The sequence below is a fragment of the Lacerta agilis genome, chromosome 5 (assembly GCF_009819535.1).
Source record: "Lacerta agilis isolate rLacAgi1 chromosome 5, rLacAgi1.pri, whole genome shotgun sequence".
NCBI lineage: Eukaryota > Metazoa > Chordata > Lepidosauria > Squamata > Lacertidae > Lacerta > Lacerta agilis.
This window is the reverse complement of record NC_046316.1, coordinates 44,272,473-44,283,280: the sequence shown is the minus strand read 5'-3', so window position 1 is coordinate 44,283,280 and position 10,808 is coordinate 44,272,473. Positions and strand designations below refer to the sequence as shown.

The following is a 10,808-nucleotide window of genomic DNA, read 5'->3' as shown; positions in this document are numbered from 1 at the left end:
TCAGACTGCCAGTTAAGGGACGGAGGGCCACTCTGTATCTGAGACTGTAAGGACTGAGGGGAAACACTGCATGGGTGGGAGATCTGAGGGATTTAGCACCTGCTATTCCATTTTCTCAAATACTAGCCCCAGGTAATGGCAAAAGTGCAATGAGAGAAGCAAAGGAGGACATCATGGGGAACAGGCCTGTTAATCTATTGGTACTTTCCACAGACGGGTATGGCAACATTCTTCCTTATTTCCCTGCTTCTGCGTTTATTGAAATCCTATAATGAGGTGGGGCACCTCAAGCCTGGGAGGCAAAGTACAGCTCCCCAGGCCTCACTGGCTAGCCCCTGGGACAATCTCCACGTCATACGCCTTGTAGGCCACCCCTTCTTTGTTCCCCCTCCAGGCCAAACCTATGTGCCCCCCCCTCTCACTCCTTGACTGCTTTCGCCTGCCTGGAATGTGTTCTTCACCTGGGATCATGTTTCTTGCTTGCCTGGATGGAAGTGTGTGTGCATTTGCAAACTGCTGACTTCTGCACGGCTAGAATATACGCTTGTGCAGAGAAGAAAGAGACACACCCATTGCTCTTCCCACTCCTGCCTCTGGTCCCAGGCGCCACTAGCATCTAACCTCCAGAATATGGTTCACAAGAGAATGTGGCTTTCCAGATTAAAATCACCCCCTTCTCCACACACACACACACACACACACACCCGTGTCGTATCAGCTGTCTCATCGGACCCCACAAATCTATGGAGAATGAGGCTACTGAGAGTGGCGAATTGGCATGTAGCTCTGTGTTAGCCTCTAAATGATGCCAGTTCTGGGGATTCACAACCAGAAAAGGGCTCCTGGATTCATGTCCTGTTATAGGCTTCCTCACACACTCCTCCAGATACCTGGTTGGCCATTGTGGTGGGCTTCCAGCCCCGTCATTTGATGCATTACCTGTCCAGTTTGCTGGATTGTATGACATCATAACAGCTACAAAAGAAGCAGCCAAGATGATCAAAGGCTTGAAGAATAGATAGATAGGGAGTTCCCCCTCCATCTACAGTGGTACCTTGGGTTAAGAGCTTAATTCGTTCTGGAGGTCTGTTTTTAACCTGAAACTGTTCTTAACCTGAAGCACCACTTTAGCTAATGGGGCCTCCTGCTGCTGCTGTGCCGCCAGAGCATGATTTCTGTTCTTATCCTGAAGCAAAGTTCTTAACCTGAAGCGTATGTAACCCAAGGTACCACTGTACTGTTACATCTTTGATGGGAACTTCTTCACATAATGTTGAATTGGTTCATGAAATTGGCAGGAATATTTATAGGGATAGCGTTGCTTATGGCAAATATGCTTAAAAGAGGTCTGAGAACAGCAAATGATTTGCTTTGTTCACTTCCCAATGTCAACTGGGAAATTTGTCAAACACACAAAAGATGCACCCACCACTTATTATATTATATCATAAATTTATAGACTGCTTAATATAAAAAAACCCAAAGCATTTTACAAATATTCTACTCTGCTCCTCCACCCTTCCTCTTCACCCTGCATCTGGTTAGAGGTTGAAATTAAACTTTGGAAGATTTATGGGGCAGCTAGGATCTCTATTTTGGCAGCCAGTGGCAATCCTACTCCCCTCCCCCACTCCAAATTGCATTTCTGGAAACAATTTGAAGGGTTGCTTTTTTTAAAAAAAAAAAATACTAGTGGAATCATTTGGCAGTGGCTGCTTTACATTAAGTAATGACTTCACGAGAGATCTTGGAAACGGGCATTGTGGATGTAGCACTAACGTGCAAGCCTCACAGTTTAACAACTATAAAATGCTACGCTTCAGAGCCTGTGGAATGTTTTGAAATAAGAGGCACTGCCCTATTGCTATTGCTAGGTGACTGCAGATTCATTCCATACACGGGGAGAGTGTGTAAGGATTCTATGATACGCAGGCTGCCTGCCAGATGTTTTGAATGAGGTCAGCGTACTTCTAACCCGCTGTTATGACACATCATCGAATGTTGAGACAATATGCCAATTTGTAGGGTCATAACCTCACTGTAGCCCTCACAATTAACTGAAGGCAGGCAAATTGTTAATCATTTGGAGGGAGACAGTGAAAAGGCATAATGAGCTGGTGGCTGGCAGCTATGCTTACAGATTTTACACACAGGAAAATCCAGTTCTCCAGCCATTTGAATGAATATGATGTTTATCAGTTTGCATCGACTCAAACTGCTAAGTGTGCTTCCACTTGGGCGGTGTCATTTGTTTGCAATTTCTGGTACATCACGGCTAGCAGTAATAAATCTTGAGGTGCTGTGGATGCGATCATTTCACTTCTGGTGGCATTAATTAAGATTCAGCTTGGAAAATATTTGCAGACAAACATAAATGTACCCAATTTAGTAAATTAAAAGGCCTTTTGCACCACATTTTTCAAATATCACGTATTCTCTGAAGCTGGGGCACTCAAACTTGATTTAAAAATAATAATAAAAACAAGAGCAGCTGCATTCCAACAAGAACTCTGAACTACACAGATGTGTTTGCAGGACCCCAAGCAGCCAAAAAGGGCTGTGGACCATCGACTCCCATAATTACACGGATGCAACAGTTAAATATACAAAGAGGAATGGAGAACAAGTTACTAGAAGGCTACTTCCGTGAATAATCCTTATAAAAAGTATTTGTTTCCCATTGGAAATTTTGTCTTGGGGTGGGGGGGGACCCAAGATTTTTCGCCTTCTCCTGTAGAGACAGCAGACAGTCTGTTACTGCAGTATTCACAGCTGCAGACCTGCAAGCCCACTCAGTTGGTGACTCATCCGCTGCAACAGCTCATAACACAGCCCTTCATTTACCAGTCTTCTTTTCTTATTACAGTGAGGCCAAATTTCAGCTTTTGTACTGAGGGGGGCATAAATGTGTTAGCGTTTCACTCCCAGGCCCCTGAAAAGATGGCTGCTTGACCATTTTCCCCCTCTGACAGCCTGTGTTTATCAAAAGGTGTTTTATGAAGTGTCCCTGCTTAGCTGTGAATGAAAAATACCTTCCTTCTTAAAAGAGACTGTGAAGCAAAATTTAAAGGTTTACTTGGGACTCCCCCCCCTTCTCTTTATACCTTTATAATTCTAGGCTTAGAGATTTTCCTTAGCCAGTTCCAAACGAAAACTACACTGGGTTATGTGTCTTTTAAAAAAATATTTCTTCTCCAGGGGAGGAAAAAGTACATGGGAGACGAAGCTACGGAAAACCCTCTCCCCATGAATTAAACGCAGAGTATAAAGGTTGCAGTGCTGGGTCAACCCAGTAGGGCTGATGTGTAAGTGCACATGGGATCAGGCTGCAACGTTGCCATCTTTTGCATGCTTAATTGGGAGTAGGTTAAACCACAGAGCCTAGGGCTTGCTGATCAGAAGGTCGGTGGTTCGAATCCCCGCGAGGGAGTGAGCTCCCATTGCTCAGTCCCAGCTCCTGCCCACCTAGCAGTTTGAAAGCACGTCAAAGTGCAAGTAGATAAATAGGTACCGCTCTGGTGGGAAGGTAAACGGCGTTTCCGTGCACTACTCTGGTTCGCCAGAACAGAAGCGGCTTTGTCATGCTGGCCACATGACCCGGAAACTGTACGCCGGCTCCCTCGGCCAGTAATGCAAGATGAGCGCCACAACCCCAGAGTCGGACATGACTGGACCTAATCGTCAGGGCTCCCTTTACCTTTACCGCCGATCTCAGCTTAGTTACTCCCAAGTAAACACATGTAAGATCATGTGCAGCAAAGACCTATCACAAATTTTATTTAAACGTCTACCTTGCCTTATCCAAAGCACCTTGGGTCTGCAACTGCTAGCAGGAAACAAGATTTTCTTTAAAAGAAGCTGCTGACCCAGTTATCAGGCAGTAAAAGCCAGTAACATTTAGTACATCACTGTAAATCCGCATCCCTCTCCCAGTTCAACCTTGTCAACGCACCCCCACCAAGAGCAATTATTTGTCAACAGCACTTTCATTACCTAGCCTTTGTCAAGCATGGGGCAGTGAGGGGTGGGGGAGAGAAATTCTATACTTGTGGGACAGCCGCCTAGAATGCAGGTCTGCAAACTCTGGCTCTCATGAACTGGCAAACAGATGGTAATGCTAAGAGACCAGGTCCTCCAGCCCAGCAGCCATGATTGGCCAATGTTCCAGGATATGAAGCACGTGAAGCTGCCTTAATCTGAGCCAAACCATTGGCCCATCAAGCCCAACCCTGGGTCTTCCCCATCTTGCCACCCAAGATTCTTTTAGCCAGAAATGCTGTGGCTGAATTCTACAAACCATATGCACAAAGCCGTACCGCCTCCTAGTGCAGAACCTGAAACAGTTATCGGATCCAAGTAAACATTTTATTTCAGATCCTTTATGCAAATATTGAAATTGAATATTTAAATATTTGGCTACGGAAGCATTCATCTGCATGCACGATCAGTGTTAGCGCTTCTGTTATTGAGGAAGAGCTGATTTGGGAAGAGCCAGCGTCATCAATGAGTTACCGGTACTTCGTCGCCATCCACAAGGAGGCTTCATCAAGGCATTTATCGCTGCCTCCGCTTCCTCTGCTGGTTCCCTGGTGAGGAATATTAGATTGTAAGGTCATTGGGGCAGGGGACTGTCCTCTGGTAGCCTGTAAGCTGCTGTGCATACTGATACCGCTATATTAAGAATAATGAAAAACAACTTGTTATTTAATCAGACAAGTTACTCTGTGCCACAGGAGAAGGGGGAAATCAGGTGGAGGCAACATGCACAGTCTGTTCAGAAGAGGTCTTTTAGAGGGCACAGGGAAATGCAGTGGGCAGAAAGGGACGCAAAACTCCTTTTGAATGAACATCCTTGTGCGAGTACAGCATTGGATATTTCCATGTAAGTATGTGCAGGATGAAGTTGTTCGTAGATTTCTGAGCTATTGCAGAGAGCAGTTACCCCAGGCTTAACTGTGATATGCAAATCACACTCTCAAGTGGCTACTATGTAGCTCCTAGTTAACAGGCTATTATTCCCATTTCATTTTGAAGGTTGTGGCCTCTTTCCTGACGTTGTCAGGCACACAAAACTCCCTGTTCCTTCTGCAAGACAGATGAAATTCAGCTGATGCGCTATTTCCTGTTACAGAGCTGCAGTAATGGGGAAATAAAAAATTCATACGAAACCAAATTTAAATCCACATTTAGATATGTATTTAATCTTGATGTATGCCACTCGTAAACTATTTTATCCTATAATATGCACGCGCACACATGTATATGGTACTTTTTTGAGCCAAGAATATCGCAGAATTCAAGGAAGCGCAGAATCTGAAGGCTCATTCTGTTCTGATCCATGCTTCAGCCCCAGAAGTGCAAATTAGGCCTGTTCACTTAAAAATGCAAATCCATCAAAAATTCTCTTCCATCCCCATCTGCCTTGTGGGTGTTTTATGAGGAACAACTGAAGAGGATTGTAAAATGCTCCACAAACATAAAAATGCTACACAAATACTTAGCAATTAACTCCACGGACTTTATTGGTTCAACAGATGACTACAATCCAAGCCTCAAAATGCAGTTTGTGGTGTCATGCCTGTGGTCTTCCATTAACGTAATGGAAAGCTAGTATTCTTCTGAAATCACACGAGCTACTGCTATGCAGTTCCATGAGAGAAAAGGTCTTAAGGAGAATGCATTGGGAGCTGTGGTTAAAAATGCCAACTCCAGCTAATAACCAATAAGCTTCCTTGAGAGAAATACACTGTGCATCTTATAAAGAGATAAGGACTAGTATTCTCTGGATTACAGTACACTAGTGGCTTCAACATTGATGTATCATTAAAAATAGTGATCCCACAGTGAGGGTGGATTCCTCCTCCTCTCTCTGTTTCTCTCTCTGTTTCTCTCTCTCTCTCTCTCTCTCTCTCACACACACACACACACACAGAGAGAGAGAGAGAGAGAGAGAAGTTGACAAACCAAAAATGCTTGTTGGAAAAATACGTCAAAAAGAGAGAGACAGCACTCAATGCCTTTTGGTGGACTGTAAAATGGGCATTTGGACTGTAAAATGGGCACTTGCTGTTGAACTGTTTGAGATGGGGCAGCTCTCCCATACCCAGGTACAGCATGCTGGTCCATGGACCACACTAGGTAAAAAGTCTATCTGACTTTAGCTGTTTATAAAGATGCATTTTTATATGTTTGTATACACTGAGGGCTCCATAGGGCCATGGAGAGGGACAGAACTTGTAAAATAAAAAGACAAAACGTGAAAAACTGGGGGAAAGTGACATCATTTGGGGTTAAGGCACAAGTGCCTAATCTGTGGTGCAGGCAATCGTTTTTTTTGTAGCATATCTGCCCAAGAGCAGGCAGACCTGCCATAGTCAGGGCAGCACACCATCTCACCTCTGCTCCCTGACCAGAGCATGAACCATACCAGGCAACAGGTTGCTGCATATCCTCCATCATTTGCACCCGAGTGGCACTGCCTGATGCTCATGACTAGACATGGAGGCCGTTTGCCACAGAGGTTGGGCGCAGCCGGTCTTCTTCACCCCAAATATAAGCCACTAGGTGGCACCATGGCACAACTCAAGGTCTACCAGGGGGATTGCTGTGGTCAATTAACTGGACTTCTAGTACGGCTGTTGCTGAAGGGATGTTATTAATCACCCCGGAGAAGAGACAGAAGTTCTGGATACGCTTGTCTCCAAACAGTAAGCATCTGAACTGTGTTTCTCATGAGATCTCATAATGGCCTCTCATGTCTTAAGGGGCTTACTGTAAACAAGTCTTAAATTTCTACAGGAAAGAGCTAATCAGCAAGGGGAAACAACTATGGGCCGATTCAAATATTGCAGCTCCTATCTGCGCGGAGGCCACTGAAAATTGCTTCCGTGTGATCCGTGCAGAAGCAAAAACAAAGCAGTTTTCCATGTGCAGTGGCGGAGGAACCCTCTCTGGCACCTGGGGTGGCGCAGCCCGTACAGACTGTGCATGTGCGGCACCCCATATGGACTGCACATGTGTGGCACCCTGCACATGCGCACTCCGTACAGAATGCTGTACATGCGCACTCCGTACGGGCTGCCGCTCGTGTGCGGCGGCTGTACAGATGCCCATATGGATGCCACACGAGCGCGCACCCTTGGCCACTCTACAGCTGGGGGGAGGCAGAGGTCATCTTGTCACTCCTCCCAGAGTGGAACTCGGGGCGGTCCGCCCCCTACGCCCCTGTCCATGTGATTCACCCTACTTAGTAAGGAGACTCCATATTGGGAGAGTCCAAGAGGAAAGCTACTTACAGAACGACCAGTGAGGAGCACTTGCACTAGTAAACACTCTGCTCTTAACCCACTAATTGCTGCCTAACCCTTGTCATAGTCCGTGAAACTATTCTGAAGTAAGAGGGTTCTGACTGCATACCTATGGCTGCCCAGGTTGCAATGCCACTGCTTTATTTCAGTAAGATCATAATTTCTCAATCACTCCACCTGAGAACGAGGGCAGCTTCACATGTTTTAGCAAATGAAAAGCCTCTGCATTTCTATCAAGGCCTGTTTGTCCATGTTTCAAAAACACCAATGCCCTGCGGCTATCACAGAAAATGCATAGCCATCCATACTGGAAACAGGGATTTCTCTTATTCAGTAGAAGTGTATAAGGCTGTGGAAGGACGTGTGGGTCCAGAATTGGCCTCCACAGTCACCTTACGGACTCATTGTTAAAACCGTGTTTATGGAAGACAATCTTACTTGGCTATGAGTGATCGCCAAAGAAGAAGATGATAAGGCAGCTCCGATTTGGGCTGTAGTTTTCAAATTACCTGTTTAATATGCAACCTTGATCCTATGAACACTGACTTGGAGATAACTCCCTCTGAAGTCACAGGGGCTTGATCTCTATTAACAGAGCAATCCTAGCCCCTTATCTGTGTTTCTGCCAAGCGTTAGGATGTGGCAAAGGTTTCTCTCTTCCATCAAGCGCAAGTCCCTCTGCACCCCTGCGCCCCACCCCCAGATGCAGGCTGCTGTCAAGCTACCACCAGCAGAAATTGTCAGCCCTAGCTGATGTAAGGACCTAAAATGGGACATTTTGTGGGGTAAGACCAAAGCCAAGGATGGATCTGCAACCAGTCTCTTTTCCTCAGAGGCGTCCAATCCAGCAAAAGTGAGGACTGCAGCCTCCTTAAACCACAATTCATTGTTGGAGTGTGCATCACACAGTACAATCCAATGCACGTTCATTAAGTCACAAGTACAGTAAGTCCCACTGTTCACTGGGGTTTACTAGTCCCTAGCAAATCAGTTTAGGAAGAAGCCACAGGCTTTCAGTGTCTTCCCAATTCATGTATCCTATCCAGTAGAAAGTAACAGAGAGTTATAGTTTTATATATAGGGCTAAAGTATCAGTCATAAACTCAGAATTATTAGGACTGGTCATATGAAACGCTTGTTAACTTTGTTGTTGCGTTTATCCTGATTCGATCTCCTATCCAAACAGCAAACCTGGAGACAGGATTGTCACTCAAATGGTACTGGGCTTCACAACCGTGTTTCAGCCAGTAGTTCAACAGGTTCTGCCGTTCCCAGTAAAAACTACACCACAGCCACTTGCTCTGAACTCCTTGGAGACTGGGACGCAAATATGATAAAATGCACGGCAGGAGCAGAATCTATTTAACAATTGCAACAAAATTGTATGGAAGAAGGAGACGCAGCCTGCATCTTAAGTAGTTTATGTCTCTTTCTTCCATTCAATCCTGTTGCCGTTCAGCCAAAGGAAAGCAGCATCGCAGGCAGCAGACATCCGAGCTCGCAATATTTTCACCAGCAACTTATGTCGCTAATGCGAGGGAGCTGATACACAACCTGCAGAAAAATCGTTACGGTCCACCCTCCCTGGCGCAGCATGCAGCAGAGTTTGCAAGTCCAGACCATTTCCGCTCGCTCTGCCGCTTCCCGTCTCCTTTCCCAACTGCACAAGGCAGCTGCAAAACGCACACACAGATACACACGCGCTCGCCCGCCCGCCATGCTCCCCCCCCCCCGGCCAGTTGCGTGCGCGCGCGGGAAACGCACGGCCCGGCGAAGCGCCCCAAGACTACCTCTCCCAGCATGCCCGGCTCGGCGGGCGCCGAGGTGCGAGCCAGCTGTGGAGCACGGCGCCTGCGCTATCCTGCGGAACTAGCTCGGCCGTGCCACACCCCCGCGGAGGGAGGCAGCAAGCGTCTGTAACCTGACACCGTCAGAGGAGGGGAGGCAGTCGGGAGGGCGGGCTTTGCCTGTCGGCGCGGAGAATGGAGTAAGGGAGAGACGTAAGGAGGGAGGTGCGCGGACGGGACTCGAGGGCTGGACGGTGGAGAGTGAGCCAGCTATCAGGCAGCGGCGCTTCGCCGAGGGAGGCAGCTCGACGGAGGGATCGAGAGGAGGAAGAGAAAGAATGCCCTAGGGACGGACGGCGGGACCGGGCTGCTTGCTTGCTTGCTTGCTGCTGCTGCTGCTCCTTCCACGAGCGGAGCGGAGAGAGAGAAAGAAAGAGAGAGAGACCCGGGCGCGCCTCCTGCCATTGACATCCTCGCCGCAGCGCCCTGACGGAGCTTGTCAATGGAGCTGGAAAACATCGTGGCCAACACGGTCCTGCTCAAAGCCCGCGAAGGTAAGCGAGCATCCATCTCGCGCTCTCTCCTCCGCCTGCCGCATTTCACCCTCCCTCGAAGCGATGGCTCGCCCTGCGCGGTGGGGCAAAGGGGGGGATGGCGAGGCTTAGGCGCGCATGGTGGCGGCGGGGCGTCCCTCCGGAGCCGCGCGTAGGCTGGCAGCCCTCTCTGCGCGACGCGCACCTTTCGAAGGAATTCGCCTGCCGCTCTCGGAGTCTCCGCGGAGGTGGGCAGCTCGGCGGCATCGAGACGCCACGAAACTTCCCCTCCGGGCTCGCCCCTCCAGACGTGCGGGTGTGATTTCGGCGTGTATTGTTTGGAAAAAAGGTCAGCTGCGAACGCATCCGCTCCCGGGGAGCGCAGAAGCGACAACTTCTGGCTCCGGAGCCGGGAGGGGGCTCTATGTGTCTGGATTAGGAGGGCTGACGTAAGGGGGGGAGTGTGCAGAAACTAGTCGGCAAAGGGCTTTCTTGGGGTGTTCTCCACGGAGACGAAGAGGAGAGAAATGGATGCAAGTAGACTTCTGTGAGGGGCAAATTCGCTGGCATGGGAAAAGCCCCCCCCCCCCAACAGATGCAAAAGAAGGCATGGCATTAAAAGGAAGGGATTCGGGGGTGCTTCGATTTTTCTTTGCAGAAGCCGCTGTTATAATACGTCTGTGCGTGTATAATTTAAAATTTGCAAAATAAAAGGCGGGGTCTGGTTGCTTGTAGGGAAGGAATGATATCCATCTCTGCTCCAAATGGTTCCTGGGTTTATGACCATCGCCAGTTCCATCACTGGGAACACCCCCCCCCCCATCTATTTTACTGCCTCGCATCATCTAGGTGGGGGAAGTGGCTTTCTCTTCTTGAATGACAGCATGTTTTCTTTTTTTCCTTTTATCCCTTTTGGCTCAGCCTAACCCCAACCTTTCAGAGAAGGATATCCTCTGAGAGAGGCAGTTACATCTGAAAGGCTTGCCTTTCGAAGACAGGATTGCAGTACAGTATCTGAAGCTTTCATTCACACCATTTGATGAATGAAGAGCCCCCCCCCCCGCCCCCAGTCAGAACCAGAGGCAGGTCCTGTGTGCTACCTTTTATGACCATTCCTAGGCTGATGCACACCTCCTAATATACAGTGAAGGTGAAGGAAAGTGTTCTTTATCTGGGAGAGC

At 48.0% G+C, this 10,808-nt stretch overlaps 1 protein-coding gene across 3 annotated transcripts in view; it reads left to right on the top strand.

Moving 5' to 3' along the window:
- The first annotated feature begins 9,233 nt into the window (after positions 1-9,233).
- GRK5 (G protein-coupled receptor kinase 5) overlaps positions 9,234-10,808 on the top strand; it is a 148,007-nt gene continuing 146,432 nt past the window's right edge. For 2 of the 3 annotated variants that reach the window (XM_033149527.1, XM_033149528.1), the window contains exon 1: positions 9,236-9,648. In XM_033149527.1, the coding sequence (XP_033005418.1) occupies positions 9,597-9,648 (52 nt within the window). In that variant the 5' untranslated portion in view covers positions 9,236-9,596. Of the gene's footprint in view, positions 9,649-10,808 lie in introns of all 3 variants that reach the window. The other variant, XM_033149526.1, reaches the window with a different exon arrangement.